The following is a 27,418-nucleotide window of genomic DNA, read 5'->3' as shown; positions in this document are numbered from 1 at the left end:
TAAATAAAAGAATGCTTTAATAGTTTTCCAATGCTTTAAAAGCCCTATTTTACACAACTTATGCTTCAAGTCCAGACTTATAACATCAATAATGCCTTCTCCACTAAAGTGAAAATAAACAGCAAATAAGAGGCACTGCTGGGCTGGTTGGTGAATTCTTGAAAATCCTGCAGTGCATTTCAATATACCATTGTACTACTCCTCTCATTAACTTTGCACACCTGCCAATCACAGGCAGCCCACCGGATTCAGACTGAATTCCTCTGCAGCACAAATGAAAGGAGAAAAGATGGGCCCCAACTCTACAGGTAGACAAAATAAGCCAACCATTTAGTTATTAATTTGAAAAAATACAACATATATCCAATTTCATTATAATTTCAGAGGGTGATTTTACTAGGTAGGAAGGCATGTTCTATCCATGATTAGATTCCCATTCCAACATTTTACAGCTCCTTTAAATACATTTTTCCCTGCCTTGCTCAAATCAGAAAGACAACCGATGGCCATCTCACTCAATCTCATCTCAATAAATCACGGATTGCTCACGAACGGAGTGAGAGGACACAGTAAGTGAGGGACACGGTGGCAGAGTCAGTCAGCCTATCGACGATAGACTCCAAATGCTGCAAAGCTGAAGAAGATGGTGATGCCAACAAGGGAGGCGGTGGCAGGGGCGGTGAAGAACTGGCGATACTGGATCTGGAAGTACCACAGAACTGAAAGCATGAGCACGAACAAGGGTACCATCAGACTACCCATGTTAAGGGCCACATGAACCTGGTCAGCTGCCCGTGCCCCTGCAGGCACCTGTGGCGTGGCGTGCTGAGATATGTGGCAGTGCAGGACACAGTTGTCAGGCAGGTTTAATGAAGCAAGGGTCTGGGCATCATCTCGCAAAAGCTGTCCCTGGTATATCAACCGCACCTGGTGCTCCTGGCCTGCAAAGTAAGTTCTGCCAATAAATAAAAAAATAACAAAAGAGAGAGAAGAAACAAATATCAGTTACTGTTTTGGGTCTTACTTTAACAACACAATAGGTATACACTGGGATAACCTATAACAATTAACCTTTGCTTAATTTATGTACATTGCTTATTGAAAAATCACATATGAAGTGTTCATGGACAAATAAATTTCATTCATTTATTGTGAAGTGCCCTGTATAAGGGCATCTGATATTTCACAGTGACACTGTCTTTCCTGCTCACAGCTTTTGACCATAGCTCAGAAAATGGAGTGCAAAATGGGTGTTTCAATTTTATCCAGTTACACCATTATGTAATTACCACTAGGTGGTACTGTTATAATACAAATCTGAAGCAATGTGAAACTAAATTATTATTCATTATAATTTGTTTACAAAAATAAAGAAGAAACTAGATTTTTGCAATATAATGACAAGACTAATGCAATGGGGTGCAAATTACAAATTGTAAACATTTATACCTAAAAAAAATACATAAGAAAACTGGCACTTATTACCAGATACAAGTACAGCATTTCTACAGCATATTGGTATGGATTGTCTGCAGAGAACATGTAGGTTTAAACTATCTGTCATTCACAAAGCTCTAACAAAGATTCTGATGTATACTACCATAAGTAATAGTTATATTTGAACCAAGAAAATAAAGTACTCTTTATTCTGTAAGTCTCTGGTGAGTCCTTTTGCTGGAGGCTACTCCAACAATTCTACGGGTATTAACATACAATATCTTCAATTCTCTTCAGTCACAACACCTTTATAGGCGATACAGAAGAAAGAAAATACCTCTTGCATGGAGTTTCATAGACAGACTAAGGTTGTTTTTTTTTAGCCTGGAAAGATCAAATGGGAATTTGATTTGGGTATTCAAACTTCTGAAAGGCACTGACCAGGTCAGCTGAGGAGACTCCAACTTCAACATTTGTGTGTCATTTAGGACAGAAAACAGTAGATTGTTCTGTACGCAGAATATTGTTAATCTAGAACCAACTTTGACGACTGGATAAGGGCATCTGCTAAACATATAATGTCGTTGAAGCCAACTTAAGCTACTTATGACCAAACAAGAAAGATAGCCGGAGTACGCTTTCATTTGTCAGTTCCATTTTAGTTTGGTTTAGGTTTTTCAGCCCTTAAAAGAAGACTTTGAACTGTTCAGTACAGCACATACCTGTATATAGAATGCAATTATGACATGATATTGTTACTGAACTGCTACTGACATGGGGTTATTTCAAAATTCTGCTTTTTGGGGAATTGTTTTTTCACACTAAGTTGCCTTTTTATCTAATTGGCTATGATCTCTAACTGAGTAGGCTTTGAGAGTCTTTGGAGCAGTTGTGTCTGTCACATCGTCAAAGAAAGAGGTAGAGCTGTACTCCATCTACACTACTCTCTGTGCTCTCCTGCTGTGACAAGAGGAACCAAAAAGAACATTCACAAACAATTCAAAATCCACCATGTAGGCTTTCCCAGAGATGATTACTGACAAAAACGAACTAAAACATAACATCTGTATAAGCAACTGGTATTTCACCATGACAAACTCATATTGAAAGAAGAACTAACAAGGACAAAGGCACAGAACGGGATTGTTATTTTCATCCCAGGATTATTTTACTCTATCTGACATCCATAAAACAGTGTGGCTACCAGACCTGTCTTAAAATGTGATCTAATTCAAATAAAGTACCACCATACCTCCCCACTAAGCCTCTTTCAAACTCACTATTTGTAAGCACTCTTACTCCATCAGTAGTTTCATCAGGCATTTCATCATACCATTTACATAGTGGAAACTGTTACCTATCTACATGAAGGTGATCTAAGCCTACCGAAGTCCACTGTAATTTCATATGGAATACAAAGTTGGCATTGTATTGGGCATTTAAAACTTCCTGCCATCTAAGAAAAGATTTAAAATAATTCCACTAATACAACAACAATACTAATAGCAAGAATGAAGACTAAGATGCCCTGTGTTTTTGTAAATATTCATGCAAGACATCAGATTTTATATTTTATTAAAATCTGTGTTTTGTATAAATAATAAGGTCTTGTAACAGATTTAACAGGCACTGGATTGTATAGTGCTTTTTTTCTTAATTTAAAACATCACTTTACCCTAACTTCAAAACCTTTGCCTTTTATCATTAACTGCATTATCAAAGATTACACAACGGGTCACCAGAAAGTATTACTGAGCTCTTCACCAAGGAGATATCCATAAGAATATTTTTTCTGGGAAAAAATAGACAAAGTGTATAGACAAAAGGATGCAGTTATTTCCTTAGAGCTTGAATGGCTAAAATGCATATCTGTTATACAGCAGTAATAAACAAAAGAACTGCATGGAACCATGTCTATTAAATGAAAGTCTGACATCAGGATTACAAAAAAAAAATTGTGTACCATGCCTTTGAGAGAAGTGTTTCCAGATTTTTCTTACTGCTGCTGTGAGATTCCCCTAGTGTCATTCCCAAGCACAGGCAATGACAAACACCAAAACATGGAAGAACATTAATGCACAATACTCAGACTAAAATGGGGCATAATCAATACTATCTTTGACATTCACATTATAACTGTGTCAGTATCTGTTTTATCTGCAGAAACTTTTACGTTTCACTGCAACATCATTACAGAAAAAAACAACATAGCTGAGTTTCTGAGCTTAACATAATAGGGACTAGTCTTTGGTAAAGGCAGGTATTCATTGTGCATTGCAAAAGTATAAATGTATTGATAACCCTGCTGATACAGGGTCAAAATATCATATAAGTGAAAGATTCACTTATAGGATAATGTGTCCTGCTAAAAAAAACCCTAAATAAATCATTGCAATGTTAATAGCACTGTGATGGGCAAAACTGTTACAAGTACAATTCTCCCTATGTTAGATGACACTCAATGCAAATTTGGCTTTACATAAAAATATTTCTGTGGTGCACATAATAAAATTGTTTCTCAAAATGGAGAATTTGTCAAATTTACACGCATAAAAAACAAGTAGTGCAGCAGGTTCCTTTTGCGGAAGAATATCATGGAGTAAGAGTAATGCAATCTCCACCAGCATCAACCAGAGCAGTTTTACACTTCAGTGTCACTTTGCTTTCACATATGTGAGGAATCCTGTGTCTATTACTACCGTTTTTCATTGAAAATTATGCGCATGCGCAGTAATTTTTATTTACTGTATTTAGTTTTTAGTTACTGAGGAGTACAGCGTAGTGTAATGAATTAAAAAGCAATTCTATTTACAGTCACAGCCAGGTGATATAAGGGAGGATTGCCACAATATCATGAATAGTAATTCTCAATATGTATTCAGGGAACAGGTAAGAAATTGTCATTTCTGACTTACAGAAGACTTGGATTCCATAAGGAATACAATTTGCAATCTGTAAATCTCTGATATGTTTTTCTTCTTATTTAATCAGGACTACAAATATAACTTGAGCAAACTGTATGCAATTACTATTAAGTCTAAGTCCCTATTCTGCATTGCTTCAAAATGAAGGGTTTGTTTTGTGAAAGAAGCTGATTTATCAGTTAAAATGTCAATAACATAAGAAGAGTCTCTAGAGAGGGTCAATCATGAATAATGCATAAATGTATTTAAAAATTTAAAAACTCCAGAAAGAGAAATCAAGACTTTTAATGTAAACATTCAAAACTGAAAAGTACAATTTACAAGACAACATCATTCTTTTTATTTTCCTTTATCAACACTGCAGACAGAAAATTGGGTATATAAACAAAAAAGACTTAAAATGCAATTTCAACAGAATTTTTGTTGTGAAGTGAATATATGTGTAACCTTCATGTACTGAAAAATCAATTCCATGGGTTTATATTTAAATTATAACCCAGTATCCAACATTTTAGGATTATCCTGAAAATATAATGACATACCTTTTTATATAGCCAATGGTGTCCTCAGGCTTGACTTGTGCCACTCTTTCAGTATCATTTAAGAATTTAAGCCGGAGCACCATGTTCCTCTGGTCACTGGAATCACCTTGGGAGGGCTGGGCATCGGCATTTGAAGCACTGGGCTGAGGGAAGTCGGAAGGACTAGGACTGATTAGGTGACTTCCTGCAGTCTCTCTGTGTCGCAGACCTTCTCTGAACACCCCACCATCATGGCTCGCTCTCTCTGGGCCCTCCTCCCCCCCTGCTTCTGATGGGGGCATCTTTCCCTCATCCTCCTGGCTGTCAGGGGCTGGAGTGGTTTCCTGGTGGTCTGTGCTGGATGGTGCTGTTGCTCCCAGTGTGCTCTGGGTTCCAGTCCTGTGCTGGGGGACTGTGGAGGTTGTCGGGTCTGAGGTGAAAAGCTGCTCAGAGCGGTCAGCAGTATGAGTGGAGGCCCAGGCCAGCACCAGCACCAGCACTAGAAACACCACTCCAAAGAGCAAAGTCACCTCGTCCCCTACACCTTCAATCAGAGCCATCCTGGGTGTGTTCGGGACCAAGGCAATGTTCAGCTAGGCACCTAGATGGAGTAGAAAAGTGCTGTCACATTATCAGGCAATAAGAGTAAATTTTACTACTGAGCGCTGCATTACTGTAACTGCCACATAATCAAGCTGTACAGTTTCTCATTATTTCATGGAGATATTATTTTATGCAGCTTCATAAGGATCAAAAACATGGTCATTCTTTGTTGTGAAAGAACTGTTCTTAGTAACAGATTACATTTATATTTATATATAAATTATAAATATAAATTATAATTTATATATATTTATATGAAAAAACAGTTGACTGTATATCCACTAATGATCTTTTCCAGGGCAAGATTTTCAGAAACGTACGGAAAGCATTAAAACTAAATGTTTGCCATTTGCTTTCTGCCTAAAGAATGTTCATTTTTCTTACAAAAGGGTAGGGAAAGGTGAAATAAAGCGATAATCCCATGAAAAATGCAACAATAAGTCAGATTTTAATGAAGTGATAAGGAATTTATAGCGCAGTGGAACTAAATACAAGATCTTTGAGTTCCACCTCATTCATCATCAGAACTGCCACCAGCTTCCGAGAGGGAAACATTTCCTCAAGCGACAGGGGGTATCCTCTAGGCACAGCTACATATGTCATATTTCCATTTTTATCTCTCTCTTAAAAAGCACATTGTGAAAAAACTTGGCACAGGCTTTCTGAGCCACAACATCTTGAAAATTATGCCTGGGTAACCTAGTTTTTTTTTTAGAAGTCCAAGGCATTTCCTTGGTTAGATTAGTGATGACTTTAACTTTGGCAGGAGACAAGTGGGAAGCAGGTGATTACACAATACAGTACATGAAAGCAAACCAATTAAGGCAAGAAAGATGGACCGCTGTTGCTATAGAAAGCTTCTGGTACATTAATAATGGATTAGGTGAAATCAGCGTATTGAAACGTATGTAGCTGCTCTGTACCAAAAAGCCTTATTAACACCTGTCACTTACAGGTGGCTAAGCTAATATCTGGAAGAACATTAATAAAAGATTAATCTTTTTATCAAAATCAGGGATAAACTGAGAACTGCTTTATCTTTTAATTTTGGCTTTAAACAGCAATGTTGCAGTTAGTGATATACAATTTTTTGTAAATTCTTTGGAACCTGCTTGGACAAATAGAGTAAAACCTGAGTTCAGACATTCAATACAGAAAAACAACAGTGCCTTGAAGGATCATTTGAAATAGCTTTAAGAAGCAGGTATTTTAATTATTTAACAACAACCCTAACCTAATGTAGTTTAACTCTTCATGCCCTTCATATTATAGAAACACTTTCTCTGAAAGAATACTAACTCAAAAAATAATAATCTAAAGCTATTTAAAGTGCCTTGTAAAAGTATTCAGTGTCCCCAAAAAAAGTGTCCCATTCTGTGATTGTAAATTAATGCATTCACATTTTTAAAAACTTAAATGCTCAAACTGAAGGTTTCTAAGGGTTAAGTTACAGTTCATGTCAGCAAAGGAGAAAACAATTGACATAAGTTGATTGCATATGTATTCAGAACCATGAACTTAACATGTGGTGAAAGCACCTTTGGTTGCAATTATAGGTGCAAGTCTTTTCAGGTAAGTCTCTACCATCTCCTCATACTAGCTTGGTGCAATTTTTATCCATTCTTCTAGGCAGATTTGCTCAAGTGCTTTCATGTTGCTGCAGGATCACTTATCAACAACAATTTTCAAATCTTTCCATAGACTCTAAATATAACACAAATCAGGACTTTTACTGAACCGCTTAAAGACAATCACTTTCTGATTATTTTTTTCACTCCACTGTAGCTGTGACCTTGTGCTTTGGATCACTGTCTGTAGTGTCTGAGCGAAAATGATGAAGCAAAGAAACCGAAAACTTACCATTACCACAAGAAATGGGAGCATGATTATTTTTTTGTACGATCGCATTCAAATCTGCAATGCTAGCATCTACGTGAAAAAGGGAAATATAGAACAACATTTCAAAACTGCACACAAAACATATGATGTGGACTTTCCCGCTAATACTGAGTTACGGAAAAGAAAAGTGGAAAAATTAAAATCTCTACTAGCAGCGGTCAGTTTTCACGAGGCCTCATAAAAGAGGGAAAGCAGCGATCATCGCATCGTTCCATGTGAGCCACGTTCTGGCTAAACACAACAAGTCATTTAGGGATCGAGAAGTAATAAAAAAGTGTTTTCCGAGGCTGTTTGGAGATTTCAGAAACAAACATTTTTGGCGAGGTTCAGACAGCTGTTGCCTGAAATCAAAGTTTCTCAAGTTGTCTAAACATGGTGAATATGCCCAATTAGAGGATGACCAGTGGCTTCTAGATTTAGCATTCCTCACAGACTTGACTGAACTGCTGAATGAGTTGGCTGGCGTTGGGAACAGCACCAGATACAATACTTGACATGTAGACCAAAAAAACCTTTTGTCACTTTTTTGCAGGATCATGCTTTGTTGCAAACTCCAGGATATGGCAGGATATAAGATGGGTGTCACTTTGAGTGACTGGGATAATGTTGAGAGATTCACATTCTCTTTTATCTCTGCCACTAAACTCTGTCGTTCTTTCACGGTTGTTATTGGCATCTCTTGCCAGTTTCCTCCCTGCCTGGTGAGTAGACTGTGCTCACAGTGATATTCAGAGACTTATATTTTTGTACACTTCATCTAATCTTTGCTTTTCAATTACTTTATTGTACACTTGCTTTGATAGGACCTAAGTCTTCATGGTTGTGTCTTTGCGTGAAATTCACTACCGTACCAAGGATCCTAGTTCTGAAATAATGAAATCCACTATTACTGCCCCCAATTTGCACTTAAATTAATTTAGGTTGCTTAATTAAATGCTACTTCAAAGTGTCATATTTGAAAGGGTCTGATTACTTTTACAATGCACTGGACAGGCAGCGGCACTTAGAAGTCTTGAGTGCTGAATATTATTAGATTCCCCCCGAAATTTCAAAATCAAAAATGAAGTTTTTTTCCATTCATGGAAAGGAAATTTTTGACAAGTGTGAACTTTAAATATAGCCAAGATTCTTTTTTTTTTTAGTGAGACTTAATTCACATCTGGCTCTTTGGGAGTCTCTGGCCAGTGTCTGCCTCAATTCTGCAGTATCTTTTGACATTACTTTGCAGTTCTGCCAGACCAGAAGCCCAGGTTCAGAGCTTTTCTACTGGCAAGACATTCAAGCAGAAATCATCTTACATGTGTGTTTTCTGCTTCAGCTGCAAATGTTATCATTTGATGAGGTTCCAAACAAAATGGTGTTTATTATAGTATTTATCTTGCCAGTGCAGTGGTGACAAGGATGTTTACATGGATTCTGCAACTAAAGTGTCTGCTGTCTGGGGATTGCACAGCCATGTAAACCATTAATCTAAGGTGAACAAATTCCAGTACAGCACTGTAAATGTGGGAATGAAACCTTTAAAAATGTTTATGCAGGCCTCTAAAATAATGATGGAAAACTTGTTTTTATGTTGATCCTAAAAATCATAAGCTCTTCAATTCAAATAAAACCTCATTAGTGTTAGCCATGCACTGGCTGTAATTTCATGGGTGTATTGAGAAAAACAAAACCAGAGATTCATCTTATTTCTTAAATACAACCATTTCATTTTTTGCACTGATAAACCACATGGCTTCCACACAATGTTCCTCATCTCACGCTTCTTAACTTTTAATTCTAAACCAAATTCTTACATTCAGTGCACAGATTTTATAATGAAGGTTCTTTAAGAGACTCAAAAGTCACTGTCAAACATAATTATGCAAGCAAGTATAAATGTGCTTCTCTGACTCATTTAGAATGTTCCAGAAGCTGCGATAAACTCAATATTGCTCTGACCTGCTACCATACTGTAATATTTAAAACAATTAATGTGGCATTAATGATATTACTACCATTTAATGTCAATAGCTTATAATAGGACAATGCATTGATGACAAGCTAAAGTTTGTTTTAAAATTTGAGTTGCATTTTTTGTAACAGAATATAGAAATTCTACATAGATAATTTTGTTCCCCCAAGTGATAACACTTCATACCTATCCTCCCACAATTAAAAAAAAATAAGTCGTCATTAGAAACTAACATCATTAAAAGACCCTGAATTTTTTTAACTTTGTGTACACTGCATATTTCATACTTTATCAAGTCTTTTCCAATGTCCAAATTCAAAAGTGTTCTGCCTGAGTAAATTTCATGATAAAATCCTTGAATTGTTTCATATTTAAAAGCTAATTCTGTAACACTAACCGTATTCATTGGGTAGTGATTTGCCAAGTCTCAAGAATGCCTTATTCATAATACACGAAAAAATCATGTTTACCGTATCATAATCTTACCCAGGAGCTGGTCCTGCAAGCTGTGCAACAGCTGCTGTGTTCAAAGCCTATAGCCTTTATAGACTTAATTTTTCCACCCCAATGGGTCTCTTCTGCTTCTTTCCCCATCAGTCCAAGTTGAGTAGCACCTCAACAGGACTATCTGGGCTAGAGGCTGGTCTGTACACGGACAGGTCCCAAACAGGTCTGAAGCAGTCCAGTTTTACATCATATTTAATTAAACACTCCAGGCGAAAGTTTCCCCAAGAGGGGTATAGATGCAATGTGTCGAATGTTTTGGATTCCATTTACAACATGGCAGGAAACATTTGAAACATGGGGAAAAAACTAATTTGAGACTAAAAAATAAAAAGCTTTTATAAGAAAACCTGACTTGAAATGGTTTGCAGTAAACTGTAAGCAGTAAGTTTCACAGGCTGTGAGGCATAATTTGTTTTAATTGTTTAGCTAGATCTTGTGAAAATATACTTTCTGTAATTCAGAAATATAATGTGGTAGGCACATATCTTGGGAATATTAATATACGGTATGACCTACATGTTACTCATGTCTTTGAAACAGGACAACAATCTATCATAAAGCCATCTAAAACATTTTACACTGAACAAGTGCTACTTTTGATCCATTAAATTATCAGGTTTGCTGATAATTTCGCCAAATATTCTAAATTTTCATTGCCTTCCTTATTTTTTATGTATTTCAAAACTTGAATGAATTAATGTGAAACCCTTCATAATTGTTTTGTGTTAAGGGCAAATGTAAAAACTGCCCATTTTGTAAATCTGAACTATGCAAAATGTACAGTGTTATCCTACAAGGACCAATTTTTGGGAAAAAAAGACTAAGGTAAAATATTGTGAAAGCCCCAAAATAAAGACTCCCACCCTACAAAATGGTACATTTAAACCAGCAAGTGCTCATGAGTTTTGTCTGAATGGCTATGGTTTGTGCAGCCTCCTGTTAAGAAACAGGCTTTCATCTGAGTCAGAAACAATAACTGTTTAAAATAAGTGTTTCTTACATTTGTGTTTGAATAGCTCATGTTTTCAGACATGTAAAAGACCTGCATTCTCCGTGGAAAAAACAATGGAGCTCCAGCTTCACTCACAGGAGACTGCCTACAAATGACTACTACAAATGTACATGATGGAATGAATTGTTAATGTAGACAACACACTGCAGATGTAAATGTACATGGATTTACTACAGATATTAGGTCAGAGGCACACTACATAATAAATCAAACTAAATAGTACACGGCAAACGTCTCAAACATTAAAATAAGCTTCAAAATTAGTTACAGTACATATAATTCCAGTGTACTTATTTGTATAACAACTGTGCCAATATGACTGTTGTTGTCAGGGAAACATCTAGGATTAAGGTTTTATGGATCAAAATAGACTATCATGGTTGTATTTGATTTTTTTGCTTCATTTTAGAAATGGTATTCTTCCTGTACTGCAGATAAACATGCTGTAACAATTTTATGCATTGCTGTGAATCTTCACTGACACTGTCATAGTATTATATATAAATAATATACAATACTGTTTGCTTCACAGATGCCCTTATCCAAGAACATTATCAAAATCTACAAAAATAAAAAAAATAATACAAATGACAAGAAAAACAAATCAGTGAAAACAAAAGTGCAATGTTAGTGCATTAAGTGAAATAAAGAATGTCTATTTAGAGGTAAAAACAATTGATCACAGTAAAGAAGGAATACCACTGAGCAGAGTGCAGTAATATTTGGTGGGAAGCTCATGACAGTGTGAAAGCTATCAAATGTGCCATCTAAATAGATGAGTCTTGAGGTTAGCTGTGCTTATAGCACAGTATATTTTGGCCTAAAGTTAGTTTGTTGTTAACACTTTATTGCACAAAACATGCATTTTCTCTAATATCTCTATAGCATTAGTAACCTTTTATAACAATGTGTATGCCATTACAACAAACCTCATCCAAAAAATTCATGTGGATCCCCATAAGCTTTCTTTTTTGTTTCATAAATCAGGCAGAAATAATTTCCTTGGTATTCTGTATAATGTATTGCAGCACATATGATAACATCTCCATATTTTTTTCCAGGAAGTTAAAGAAATCAGGTTTTCTGGGGAAAGGCACTGCAATGCAGATATAATTTTCTTGCTCCCATTATAAGCCATAAACCAATTTTCTTACTGCCCGCTCCGATAAACTATCAGTCCAAAACTAAAAGTAATTCCCCAGATATTACAGATAGTAGTAAGTTAGAATGTTTTCCTATAAGCATCTTATAAAAATAATGTATATTGGTATATTTAGTGTCAGAGTAACTTTATTTCAATAGTATAGATACTTTGATTTAAAACGATCAAATTCTCAAGCATCTGTAAATGTTTCTTAAAAAGTAATGTTAAAATATGCCAATACTCACAATTCAAAAGTACCCAAGACGTAATAAATGTAAAATGAAACAAACATCTAGATTAATAACTGGATGCAGCCTGTCAGTTACCATTCTAATATCTAAATTTAATCTAGATAACATTTACTGGGTTAAAGAAAATATGAAAAGGAGATTGATGTTTGTTATTTTATAACCTTGCAGCATGTTGGTTTGAACATTGTTGTATGCCAGGAGGTCTCTTGTCACTAATTTTCACATAGGATTTCCCCTACTCCAGGCTCCAGCGCATCTGGGAACACTAGATAAAAAGAGTATTAAGGTGTTCGCACAGCTGCAATGATATCTAGTCATCAAGTCTGATCCCAGTGGAGACAGGCGGCTGGACCATGTATCAGGTTGTAACTTTCCAGAAGATGACCATCTGCTCAGGGCGCCATGTGAAATACTCAAAACTACTAACAGCAAGGAACATATATATAGTTTTCAGAGAGAACAGAAAGGAGTGATATAACAGCTGTAACAGCAAGTTACAGCCTATTGTACTCTTCCACCACTGGATTCCTCCATGATGAATTGAAAGTTATGAGATATTGAAGGGGTGGGAAGCAAAGTTAGGAAATAACTCACCTGTAAATACTATATTTTTTAGTTTATGAAAGCAGTTCTACCTAACCTTCCAGGTTAAATTATCGTGTTACAGATGTAGAGGAAAGGTTAGGATGTAGGTATTTGACTCTAGAAACTCACTCCTTATGTAAATAGTTAATTTACAACTAGTACAAATATTTGTTAGTTTATGTCTTGGGTACACAGGATATTAGTTACGTAATGATGCTTCAAATTAATTTTTATACCATGAAATTAAAGAATCACATGACCTCATTCAGGGCCGATATTGACTTATCTTTAAACATTTAAATATTACCGCCCTCTATTTGTCAGTAACACCTATCGATGTAACCATAAACCTCTGTGCAAAAACAAATAAACAGTTACAATACACACGTCACAAACTTCAAAAATATACTCATAGCTTCTGTCCGTACAAGTAGTGGCTAAAAAACAGAAACCCCAATGGTATATCACTTAATAGGCTACCAAACATGAGCTGCATGTGCTGTGGCACAGAGTCTTCCGGCACCTGGAATTTTGCACAAGGGATGCGTCAGTAGTCTTCCTCTCAAAAGTCAATCAACACATGCCTGGCTCCTGGAAGCGCAAAATGTCGTCTCAAGAGTCCTTCCTAATTACCACCATTAACTATCGATAGCAGTTTAACTTCATATTATGATTTATTTATTCTCTGTGCTTCATGATCGTAAATTATACCAAACAGCAGGCATGACACATAGCTAGCTACATGAAAGCCTCAAAAGGTAGGCTAATGGGTAATACAGTCTGTGAATGCATATACCCAAGTACTCAGACACCATACAAATAGCCGTTATATAAGAATAATTGCAAGGACTCAAGAAATTCTTTGATTTATTCCAATGCCACTTTGCATACTTTAAAAAAATTAAAGAGCACGCATATTTTGAAACCTCAGGAGTGAGTGATTTATCCAAACAGATGCCTTATGTGGGGCTTCACCATGGATTCTGTCAATTAAAAAAAAACACCAAAAAGTAAACATTGCAGATAACTTACTCTACCCTGGGTACCTGAGCAGCTGGACTATTTTAATAATCTTCACCATCTGTAATTGCCCAAATTCCCAGTGTTCACTAGCATCGTCTCTGTATGCTCACATTTCAAATGTAATTCATTCATTAGGCAAATTAATTTTGCATGGTGACTTTACAATGAACAATTTAAACAAACAGATATTCAAACAGAGAGGATTTAATTTATATTTAGAGAAAAGACCTTACCTTTGGAAATTTCTTAGGTATTTGTGAGCATTTTGATAATTACCACAAATGCTGCACTATCGTGTCTGAATGTTACAAACACCATATTTTATTGCAGAGGGATTTTAATGTCTCCTGTAACAGCCCAAAAAAGAAAGAAAACTTGTTTATTTTTACACCCCCTTTTAATGGCAAGAAATGTCTTTATTCGTCCTAGTCTTAAAATACCGAAAAGAAATACTTGATTCGAATAATTATTCAAACTTGTGTTATTAAAACTGATTTGTTTTTGCCACACGTGTCTAGAACAGGTGTGTACAAAATATGTCCCACAGACAGGCCTGCAAAATCCATTTGGCCTGTGTGGAAGTTGCAGTCAGAGCCATCAGCCAGGATTCTATCTGCATCTTGCTTGAACCTGCACAGCCCACACACATCACACCTTGGTTACTGTTACTGTAGCAATCTCACTAACATGCTTCCTGTGGTTCTCTTCCACGATGCGATAACACGCCTGTTTCAATTGCCACAGATAAGAGTTTGACCAGGGAGTATCTTTGTAAAAAAACAGGAGGGGAAGGCCTTCCCACGAGATCCAAGAACAAACCTCTTCTTTAATTTCTCCAAAATCTGAAGCTAGCTCAGTAATGGAACTACTGTATCATCGCTCTCACTGAAACTACAGTGTAGCAAATTGATATTTTTTTAGTAATAAGGGTCCTATTAAATAGTGATAAGGGTTTAATAATTAAGCAATGAGAAGAAAAATATTGCAAAACAAGTGGAGAATTTTTTTTGGTAGAAGTGAATGGAAAACCAAATTGCTTGTTTTGCAAAACAGGTCAAAACAAAAAGTTAAAAAAAACAGTTTTAAAAGTTATTTCTCTGCCATTTTTGTATTGCGAATATCTAAAAAGTACTATTCTGCATTTTCAATGTTAATTTGCCATACAACAACCCTTAAACCTTGACTTTTGCTGATTACATTTACAAGTTAAAAACACTAAAGCTAAGATTACTGCTAATCACCAATCCCAGGGCCCACATAATTTGCATTTAGTCCTGTGGTCTACAGACTGATATACAATATATATGCTTATCCCTCTGTTTAAAAAAGTGATTTGGTCCTCAAAATTGGTCATAATGCAAAATTCTATATAACGCAAAATAAACATTACTTCATATGTAAAGACAGGTTTAGAAAAGTGACAAATGTTACTCGCTATTACCTTAAGAATGCTAAAGTGACAATACAAAATTGCATGATTGTATATTTATGATAATTGGCCCATTTAACATAGTATAGGAGTTATCAAGATAAATAACATCTTAACTTTTGCGAAGTGCATCTAGCTTCAAGGCAATACCAGTGTCTTTCTATCCACCTCCTTAAATGTTTATCACTTCAAGTTTTACAGTACATTCAGGGGGAAGTAAGGGCTTTCTTAACTTTCTCTGCCCTGTAACATCCAGAGCAATGTCAACATCATAAAAAAGGAGGGTGTGCAACTACGGCTGGGCGATATGGCCAAAAACATTATCACGATAAACATTTTCATATCAGTCGATATCGATAATTATCACGATAAATGTCAAATCATTATTTCAAGTTTAAAGGCAGATTTTTTCTCCTGAGTGAAAGTTGAAGAAACCAGACAGTTAATTAGTAAATTAAACAACTCTTTATTTTAAGAACACGACAAACACTTGCCAAACAGCAGAAACATTAAACAAATCTGAGGTAGAGAGTATTCAAGTCTTTTTTATGTCAAAATATGCATGAGTAAAATTTACAAAATAAATATCTTAATAGAAAAATTAAATACTGCAGTGTGATAAAACACACATAGAAGATGGCTCAGACAGACTGCAAAGTTTAAAGTGCTCTGTTTTATGTCTGATCGTAAAAAGCCAAAATATCTCCAAATTACCGAAGTTGAATGACCTTTTCCGTCAACGATGTCATCGTCCTTCGAGCTGGTCGTTGGCAGCACTACATTTGTTTCAGTGTCGCTCATTTCTCCACTCTAACTACAATCCTGTCAGCCACCACCGTGTGGGTAAACAACACCACGTTAGCTGCCCGGTCTGCAACACGCACGCGCAGTATTTTGTGCGCATGCGCATATCATGAGCAAAGCATAAACATATATATATGTATATATATATCGAACATTTATCGAACTTTTGTTAAAATTATATAGCGGAAAATTATCATTATCGAATTATCGCCCAGCACTATGTGCAACCATAAAAATCACTAAGTTTGGCTGCTTCCCTTGTGATTTACCTTAAAGAATTGTCTTTGTAGCAAAAAGTCATAAATTGAGGGTCTGTATAGGATGGGGTGGGCATTGCATATTTCTTACTTTCAACTGAATAAAGACTTACATAGTGTACAATGATCACAGCTATCATAATTTAAGTATGGGTAAAGCTAAAAACACACCATGCTCATAGTTTAAACAGTTTTTCTACACTGGCAGAAAATCTGGAAGCAAAAGATTCTAGTGAAGATGCAATAACTGCTACAGATCAAATATGATTGCTGTGCCAAGTATTTTGATAATTATATATATGGCCTGCTTGAAACAGATTTAAATGAAATCCATCTGACCATAGCAAATTATTTTATACCTCTGGTTTAGAAGATCTATTTGCCTTTAATAATGCCCAACACTTGATGCATTTGGAATGCTGATTGTAGGCTGAACAGTAGTGCAGGGTTTCCTGGCTGTGCTGCAAATATCTGGCAGCGATTAGCTACGCAAAGGCTTATCCAGCTGTAGAGGCAGACTGCAGCAATATGAGACAGTATAACAGCACAGAATTAGCATAATCCACTCAATCCAGATTTTTTCTATTGGTGGAATTACATTATCTCATGCTCATTAAATCAAGATTGTACAAAGGTCTTGGTGAACAGTGCAAAAGAAAAAGGAATTCACATTGTTGAAAAGATTACACATTTCAGACTGCATGGCACGTCAAACAGAATGACATGCTGTTCGGCCATGGGATCATAAACTTGTAGGACAACAGCTGCATATTAACAATTACTGTAAGTGTGGACTAAAGTCAAGTAAAAGTAAGATGCTAAGATTTTAGTGCAAGATATTTCCTCATTATCTTTAATGACGAATGTGGTAAAACGAATACAACAGACAGCCTAAGCGTATACAATTCTTATTTCAGAATGGCCTAGCACATCAGTGCCAGTATACACAATGAAGCTATGAAAACACATTTTCTACATCTTTGAAACACCTTTTCTAGATATAGATCTATAAATCTTTATAGATTTCTTTTTTATTGAACCTATTCATCTTTTACAATACCACCTTCTCAAATTTTCAAAACTGAAAGGTAACAGGGATGGATTTTTAAATATCCTGCTTTGATCCTCATCCTTTGAGACTGAATTTGTTTGATGTAGGTCTAAAATTAGTACCAACCTACAAGTGCATTTTTAGAGAGGAAGTAAAAACTAAATAAGCATTGCTCTCTGACCTCCAAACATTAAGAGCAGCAATCACAAATCTCATTAAAAAACAATTTTCATGAGTAATGCAGCAGCATCAAAAATCAATAATATTACACCTCCCATAGGCTCACTAACCCCTTCAATGCTACAGTCTCCAAGAGGTTTCAAAACAGATGCAGAACCACTCCCCTAACAATATGGAATAAATCATTTTCTAGGACAAGATAACACCAGGCATGAAAAATTGTTAAAAAGCACCTACAACAGAACTGGAGTGTAGTACTGGAACAGAACATGTAGTGGAGTACTGGAACTCGAAGAAACGTCATAAATGCAGCTCGGCTTGCAGACTTGAAAGCTTACTTCTGATGATCTTTTAGTCTGGAATGTAATTGAAAATGATCAAGCTGACTGTGTATGATAATTGAAACATGCGGGAAGCTTTCAATTGTGAAATGACGTCCAATGTCTTAACATGCCTGCGTGATTTCTTCTCTTAGTTTCTAACAAACTACTCGATTTAGCTGGAACAAATTAACTTACCACACTTTTTAGTTTATTTTGGATTAATTTCTTACTATATGTTAAGAGTTTGCAAATTAAAACATTAATTAGGTTTAAAACATAAATCACAATAAATTGCAGTGCATTTTACATCATTGCGTAATACATCACAGATTCCAAAACGTCTCTGTAATGTCACGTTACCAATCTCACAAACGGGTCCTCTCAGTGCAGCCTCCTGAACCATGGACAGATTGCAGTGACTTTTTCCCCAACACATCAAAACCACTGCAAAACATCTCTAGACAAACTAAAATCAAAGACAAAAAAAGGATTCACTCCAGTATAAAAATAGTTAGACATTCAAAAATTTAAGCTTGGGTTGTCTATCTTTGAATGTTAAATATTGTGTCTTTACCCAAGGAGTAAGTTAGGTAGACTAAAAATTTAGTTTCAGATTGAGATTGAGGTGTTCTCTGCATAGGAGATGGATGATACAGAAGAAAGCAGAACACCTAACTCACTTCACACAAAGTATATTCAAGTCTAGCTCTTCTGCTTCTTAACAGTTCTTTAAACAGAACAAACTGTTATATAATGCTGGATCAAAAAACTGTTCCGAGGAAGAGACATGAAGTAAAGGATACGTCACTTTTGAGTGAAAAAGACATTTAATAACAATTAATGCACACTTTTGGGAGTCCTTGTGTTTCTCAAGTACAAACTTTGTCAGATGAAAACAATAAATATTCAAAAACTCTAGAATGCAACATACTAAGATATATTCAAATATTCTATTGCAATAGTAATACATGCAATTTTTAAAGTACAGCACTCTACGATTTACATGATTACTTATCCACTGCTCTCTTGACATAAAGCAACACTACTGTAAATTTAAATAAGCAGTTTCTGAATCACTTCCCACAGTCTCCAACTAGTCCATTACACCGTATAAGTAAGCCACTTACCAGATAACATTTTAAACAAAAGCCTATTTTTCCTATCAACCTGTCTGTATGTAATTGACTGGAAACAGAATAATAGAGATTGTAGTATAACAGCAATTAATCACTCTCAAACCACAAAGCTAAAGAATTTTCAAGCAAGTATGTAAAGGGGCATTTCAATTGCCTCACCATTTATTGCAAAGTGTATGTATAGAGTGCAAGAGAGATAAAGTACTGTTGTTACAGCACCAAACCTTGATAACACCCTATACATCTCTCTTTTCCTTTTGGGATACTTCACAAGTTCTACTATATATAACTAAAGAAATGTACCCCAGAAAGTGAACCTTTTGTCATCTTTGATCCCTGTCAGGTACAAGTCTTTCAAGCCATAACTTGAGAAAAACAGCTTTCCTCTTGCAGGATAGATACAAAACAGCACAGTAGTTCAGGACTACGGACATCCTGATGACAAACGCTTTACAGCAGAAATTCTCAAACGGGGGGGGGGGGGGGGGGGGGGGGCATGAGATAAAACATCTCTTTTGTTAACACCTGTCAGAACTGTTCATCCAAATGTTAAAAAAGAATACAGTAGATGCTAAAGATAACTTCTCCTCCACCCAGTCTTCTGGTCATGCTTATATAAACACTAACTGACGATATACATGTTGTAGTCTTTTCCATTTCCTTCATGGGGGAAAGTTCCTTGCTTCTAGATTCGTTTCAAGAAAAACCAACAAGACTACAGAAATTTGATAAAACTGCTCCTCACTTTTCCAAGAGCCCTGAATCAGTCAGCGAGTGAAAGTTCAAGGGTAGGTCCCTTACTGGGCAACTATGTCTACACATTCCGAGTAGAGCTGAGCAGCTCGATTTATTGTTAGAGGATTCATTTGATTCAGCTCTGTTAAGTGAACCAACCTTGATTACTAGGAGACCAGCCTTGGCCTCCTAATAATCCCCATCTATCAGTTGGCATCATTACTCTGACTACTCTCCACTGATGTGTGGTGAGAGTCCTAGATGGATCATCCAAAAAATTATTTCCAGGAACTACAGTATGTCCAGAACCATGGCACTTAAGTGCCAAGTCTAAAAAAAATCTGAACATATTTCTCCTGTGCTGAAAACCTACACTGGCTACCAGCCACTTACTGGACTGATTTTAATTCTCCTGGTGCCCTACCAGTTGGTACACAGTCTCCCATGTATCTTCAGGAGTACCTATCCCCAAGTTCCAGTTCGCTCACTTCGTTTGCCTGATAAAGGCTCCAAACTGGTCCAAGGACTTCTCATCACATGTTAGGGTACCAAGATTTTCAGTTATAGCTCCCCATCTATGGAATACACTTCCTGTTTAGATAAAAAAATTACTTGTTCTTATTGGCCTTCAAATCTTAACATTAATCTTTCTTTTACTTTAATAATTTCTACATTGTTGGATTATTTTTGCTTCTGTACACTCTCCATTAATTTATGCAGAATTTATGGACAGTACTTTGAGAATATGCCGATTGAAAAGCACTGTAGAAGAATTAAACTGGTTAATTGGGGCATATCCCCGTATTTTAAAAAATCATCAACTTAAAAAGAACATATTTAACCTTCTACAAATGTTATGAGAATTTCCTTAAATAAATAGGACTCGAAGTTCTCTGTAACAAGGCCAGACTCATTCAAATTACTTAGCCAGAATCTGGTCTCTGGCTCATCAGGACAAAGACTGATAACGCCAAGGACGTCTACCATAGCACAAGCTTAGAGGAAAAGATGGGCAAAGGTCTATCTTTTTCTGTCTCACTCTGTTTCCTTCTTATCTTACTGTAGTTTCCTCTTGCTATTTTTTTCCCCTAGTCTTTTATCGCTCTGTACCTTTCTGGTTTATGTGTTTGTTTAAAACATCTATATTTGATAAAGTAGAAGATTCAGGTACACAGGAAAACTGCTCCATTTAATACCTGTAAGCATCCCCTGTAGCTAGACAAACACCTCCAATTCTACCCATTGTTCCCAGGCTCTCTGTTAAGGGCTTTCAATAAGATGTGAAATGCAATTTTTGCACACAGATTTTGTCACACTTAAAGGTTGTAATAATACTTAAACTGTATTGTGTGTATACACTACTTTCTGATGAGAGCTTAGCCTATCATGCACAGTTGGCATCTGCAAAGTAAAAATCAGCAAAACATAAGTGGTGTAGCGGCGAGGCTTATTAATAAGAAAGAATTAAGTGTTGTGGGCCTTCCCAAATGAGGCCCCATTTCTATGTTCATCTCTGTGGTGCAGCCACAGAGAAACTATTCATGCAGGCTGATTTAAGGTTCCTTTGATAAGGTTTCCTAGGACAGCTCCCAAAGGGGGATGCACTTAGCTAAGCCTGGCTATCATGATCAATGGTCATCCATTGGCACCTATCTGTCTAGGGAGTGCCAGTTGGACATCTGGACTGCATTCCTAAGTGTCAGGAGTAAGTGACTCATATCTCACCTTGATCAACCAATCAGGGACTGGAAGGGCCGAGTAACTCACGTGGGACTCTGATGCCCATAGAACTTTCAGCCAATCAACAAGCTGAAGTTCCTCCAGGTAAAAACAGGCAACACAGAGAGCCTGAGAGATTCAGTAGGATTTTTGGAGAATTCTGTGGACAATTCTAAAGGGAATTCAAAGGAGAATTCCAGGGCAGGACGGCCCATGAGCAGAAGGCTCCCAAGGGCAGGACATTCTCGCAGCGCGCCTCCTGACCATCCTGAGACTCAGCCCGGACAACCACGGAATGGCCAGTGTGTCCGAGTGCCAGAACTTTCTTTTGTTCTAAGAGTCTAGAGTGGAGGTTGCCAGAGTGTAACCAGCAGGAGGCCTCGTGAACAGGTCGGAACTGTGGACAGCTGAATCACTATTCAGAACTAGCTCTTCATCAGGAACGAACCGGTCCTCTTCCTGACTTGCTGGGACCCACAGTCACCTTTTCTCCTGTGCACAAACTGTGCTAGTTAAAGCCAACACTAACTAGCCGTCAGTGAACATCAGCAGCGCACCGTCGCAAGCCGCACAGCACAGCCTGGCACCGAGCCAGAGAGCGCGGATTGGACAGCAACAGCCTGCAACTGTTTCTTTGTGCCCGCAGGAGATCTGAATCCCCAGAGATTGGATGAGTATTCAACTTCAATGCATTACAGTTCGAGAATTAAATTGTTATCCCAACCAGTTGATATCAATTTAATTCTTAAGAGTTATGTACTTGTTTTGAGTATCTAATGTAGAAGTTATAACCAAGTTCATTTATGAAACGGTCTTAATGAATGATATACTGAACGTATGTCCTCTTGATATATGTAACTCTTTGTAACTGATTGATTATATATCTTTTGTATTCTGATAACCCTCTCGATAAGATCTGTTAGGTTTATATGCATATTCTATGTATTAATAAATGTATCCTCGTGTATTAGTACCTGTGTGTGTGCGTTGTTCGAGTTATGTCGCATGGTTGGATTCTAAAGCCATCAAAAGAATCAATTTTGTGATTTACTGCTACAATTAATAATTGTCCCAGTAAATGCCCAAACCCTACAGAACTGGTGCCTTCAGAGAGCCACTACATTTACATTTTGGCTATGGCAACATTACAGTGGTATCAAAAGTATGCCCTAATAAGAGCTTGATATAACCAGCAAAATACAGTCTCTACACACAGCCCTCAAAAGCCCATGTTTTACTTATGCATTTATGAGGAAATTGACAATTTATGACTGCTTAATGTTTACTGTAGCACTTTCAATGCAAGTTTCCATGTTCCTCCTTTCATTCTCTGAGTGCTGAGATGGGAACCGAATACTTTTCGGAGCTGCCGAGTCTTGTCTCCCTGAACAGAATGGCTTGAATCAAAAAATCACCAGGAGAAAAGAGATTTGTTTTTGGTTTCACTGAAATGATTTGTTCAAAAACAGCAAATTTCTAGAATTCTTTAAATACACAGCTCTTAGCAATGACGCCATTACACCTGGCCATTGGGAATGACATCTGAATGCAAACCAGAAGGAATTAAAAAAAAAAGCCAAAAGGATTGAACGCAGCTGGGCACTACCAGATCTTTTCAACTAAACAACAATCAGATTGAAATGGACAGTGACTTGAACAGCATTCTTTCATCCTTCAAACCTACATTTTCTGAGCTCTGAGAGAAAACCATCTGTTAATTAAACTCATTTGATTCAAGACAAATTCAATGTCAAGACATGTAAATGATTGCAAAAAATCATTGCTTACTGCAGTTTCCGTTAGGTTTGAATCTGAAATATTTCAGTAGTACGTTTTATCAGCATTACTACAACTACTCAAGTGTTAATTAACATATATATTGACTGTTCATTTTGAAATTTTCAGTTGTTTTTCAGTACATTATACTGAAGCACAGATACAAGGGTAAAATTAGTTGATCATGTATGACAACATTAAATATATTAATATAAAAACAGACAATTAAATATTGCACAAAATAACTTGCAAATAAGTCCACATGCAAAGGGTTACATTTCTTTCAGTAAGAAACTGGGGGAGGCATGCAGGTTTGGTAAAAACCAGAAGGGGGGGGGGGGGATTGTCAAAAATGTACAAAATTATGCTCTACACACTTTTGGGGGGTTTCAAAACCACTGATACTGATGCTCACAACTCTGGTCTCCTCCCTTCCTTTAGTTTTCTGTAACCATGACTGTTAAAGAGAGAAAAGAATACAGCCGCACAGTCTATTTATATCATCCAGATATGACCCATTTTTTGGGGTTCTGACTGATTCTGACAGGGCCTGACAATTTGCCATGCTGGAATTCATATACACAACTGTAACAACCAGAGCGATTTGTTTTTGAACTAATCACTATTACATGCACTCAATTATCACAATGAGACAGGTACAGCAGCAAAACATGGAGAAGATCTGATAAATGTTTCTTTGTGTAATAATATTTTAAATACTTGACATTAGAATGATTTTTGTACTTGTCACAAGACCCCAAAGACATGGGGTAACACAAGACTGAATTGGTTGTTTTTGTAAAGAGAACCGGCTTATCTGGTACCACACATCAGTTCAACAACTTCCCAGTATTTATGCTGCTTTTTGAGTCACACCCACTGAATGTTAGGTTACTATAAAGCCCAAGGCAACAATGTAAAACAACTAATCTGCCTACAAAACAAAACACCCAATCTTGTGAAAAGTCAAAGAAACACAGCCTAGGAACAAACTGTCCAAGTCCTACTGCTCAGGCGTAGTGGTGATATTATATAGATATTATAAAGAACAGATGGTTACTACACTAGGTCAATCTAGCAACATATTAGCTTCACAAACATTTATAAAAGCTTACTGTATTTGATGAAAGTGTACAATTTAGTTTATGATCTCTATCAACAGTTAGATTTAGATAGTAACTGTGAAATATTTATCCTCCAGTTTTGAGCTTCTATTTTGTTGTTCTTGATGCTTATTACATTTACAGCCCTAAATAACATGGAAAGAAGTGATGCCTTCTCAAGTATCAGCTAGTATTCTATATTCTTCAGTTAGATTAATTTCATTTAGTAATGCAGCTTGTGCAAGCCCAGAGTGCAAAGAGCCAGGATACCAAGGTAAACACTTCTCTTATGAGCATTACTGTGGGATCTTTCCTAACTAAGTAGTCAGGACCTTGACTTAACTTCTCTTTCAAAGGCCAACACCTCCTACTGCACAGTATCCCCAGTTTCAGTACTGGAGTACCAGCTGAAAAAAAGGATGAGAAATTTTGACATAGATGAGAGAGTGCCACTTACTAGTCCACCAACACCACTGAAAGCAGGACCTATTTCTCCTTAGAGCGGGAGATCCCAAACCTGGCCCTGGGGACCTACAGATCTGCTGTGCTTTATTCCAGATCAGCTCTCAGTTACCAAACTTTACCATTAATTGACATTATCATAATATTATATAAGAAGTCCTTGTTAACCATTTCTAAACATGCTATAGGCTGCCCTTTAGCTACTGTTTTAAATAAGTAATTTAAAATCTCCAACTTTTGAAAAGTTCCATTCAAGCAAACTCCTAGTTCAGTAAAGAGCTGAAGTAAAGAACATTGCTGGAAAACTTTAGGTATGTGTACATCAAGGAAAGGATCTGAGGACACCTGCCTTAGAGATGTCCCAGATCCTGTCCTAGGCCCAGCTTTGCTTAACTTCCGAGATCTGACAAGATCAGGCTAGAAGGTGGACACTCTACTATTTACCTTCCATTTCCTACAGTCATAATTGACAACAAATCATAAAATTGCATGGAAATGAAAAAGTAAATACAAGCTACAAAAAATAAACTAGTGTCTTCTTAATCTAAGACTGCAGCTTTGAATAACAAATTCAGTAGTCATTATTATGGCCATTTCTTAGAATGACTGTAAAATTATGAGAGCCTAAACATCTGTAATATACACGTTTCTAAATTAATTACAAAAGCAAAAATGTCCAGCTTAAAACAGCAACAACATAAGAATTACATTATATATCAATAAAATACCAGAAAGCTGAAGCACAGGAAAATGGGTAATTAGATCCTGAAACCCAGGAATGGTCTATTTATTCTGCTTTTGAGGATGAGGACATGAGGATGAATGATGATTTTTCTAATTATCAGCATAAAAAACAAACTCTCATGGATGGCTGATAGGTGAAAGTTATTAAAACATGGAGTTCATACCCATGATATTTCAGCACTGCATTGTGACTCATGCATTTTGAATCTCTAATGCCAAAGTCAACCAACATATCTGCAATCATACAATCTTCCCCTGCAGAGCTCCAGCCATGAAGACAGGCACACTTTAACCCATGTCAGTTCACACATGCACCATGCACACATCAGGACTGAAATACCTTCCTTAAATTGTGGATCTGAATGATACAGAGAAACTGTGGGATCTAAGTCTAACTCAAGTCTAGTTTTCTGTTATACAACATTATAACAATTGAGAGAAGTGTTACAGATACTAGAAACACGTAAGATAAATCTCCAGGGCCCAATTGCATTCTACCATTTCTTCTAAAGGAAACTATGATTTTCTATTCCACTTATTTCTATTTCATGTAAGGTTATGAAACCCAAAATACAAAGATTGCTAGAGAATCACCTGTGTGGGAGTCGTTTCCAAAGGTTGATGATCATGAATTAAGAAAAGGCAGGTCTTTCAATATGCTACAGGAGGAAATGATACACACTGATTATAAAATAGAGTATTCTTACATTTTCAATTATTACATTTCGATTATTAATTTGCAGCCTGTTGGCCTTCAAGCCAATGCATATATTTTGAACAGGTTATTGCACAGAAAACAGATCAGATAAAGATTGGATGCTAAAATTTAGGTAATAAGTGGAATACCTCAAGGATCTCTATTGGGAGCACTGCTCTTTTTACTTATATAAATGCTCTGGCCAAAATTCTGGTAAAATAAGCAAACGAATCACTTTCACAAAAGATAATAAAAGAAGAGAGCTAACAAACACTACACTCGTGGTAAAGAAAAACCAAAAACAATACTGGGCAAACGAGTACACTCAAACTCAGTGAAACGAATTTACTTAACTATTGTAAGGTATCTGCTCTCTACAATATGTAAAGTAAATAGGATAATTAACCTGCTGAACCGCTACGTGAGCGTATCGAGCCACTTAAATATAGATGTGCAACAAACTGTATTAATTTGAAATTCTATTTTTAAAATACTTTATGACATTTAAATGCAACACTATTAATCTGACACTGGTTACATTCCGGAAAGAGTGGAGAATAATACTCGAAAGGACCGCACGGAAAATTCCAGTGTTTATTAAGCGGCATACAAAACGACGGTTTATGGACACGTCAAAACAGAAATCTGAAGACCTCTACTTGATTCGTGCAGATCGGAAATATCGCCCTTAGAAGAGAAACCTGATTTTAAGAGGCCCTTCACGTTCACATGCCATGATTTATATTTGAGAACAATCACCCAACACAGAAAAAAGACAGGCCGTAAAACAAAAACAGTGATGGGGAGATAATATATAAAATGTACAGAACTCCAACAGGGACTTATTTTATACTGAATACAATAAATTTAGATTGTTTTAACAACTCCACGTACAACCAAATTACATGCACCTCTCATAATAAAAAGTAACCATGAATACTTTTACTCTAACGACTCTCTGCTGCATTACTGTTAGTAACAGTATTGCATTTAACACGCAGCAACACATACTAAATACTACAGCATAAATTTCTATAATTAATGTAAACTTACTGGTAATGTTTTCGACTCCATCGCAAACAATTCTCACTCCGCTCCACTTTCACACTTCCTGAGTGCAAGTCGAGCAGGATATGACTCAG

At 36.5% G+C, this 27,418-nt stretch overlaps 1 protein-coding gene across 1 annotated transcript; it reads right to left on the bottom strand.

Annotated features, from left to right (window-relative positions):
- On the bottom strand, window positions 1-27,418 carry tmub1 (transmembrane and ubiquitin-like domain containing 1). Its single transcript, XM_006634241.3, has 3 exons — window positions 27,330-27,418; window positions 4,904-5,483; window positions 1-955 (listed from the first exon to the last, which is right to left on the bottom strand). The coding sequence occupies exons 2-3, from the start codon at window positions 5,440-5,442 to the stop codon at window positions 604-606; spliced, it is 891 nt and encodes a 296-aa protein (XP_006634304.1). The 5' UTR covers window positions 5,443-5,483; window positions 27,330-27,418; the 3' UTR covers window positions 1-603.

This window comes from Lepisosteus oculatus, chromosome 6 (genome assembly GCF_040954835.1).
Source record: "Lepisosteus oculatus isolate fLepOcu1 chromosome 6, fLepOcu1.hap2, whole genome shotgun sequence".
Classification (NCBI taxonomy): domain Eukaryota; kingdom Metazoa; phylum Chordata; class Actinopteri; order Semionotiformes; family Lepisosteidae; genus Lepisosteus; species Lepisosteus oculatus.
This window is presented reverse-complemented; position numbering and strand designations above follow the sequence as displayed.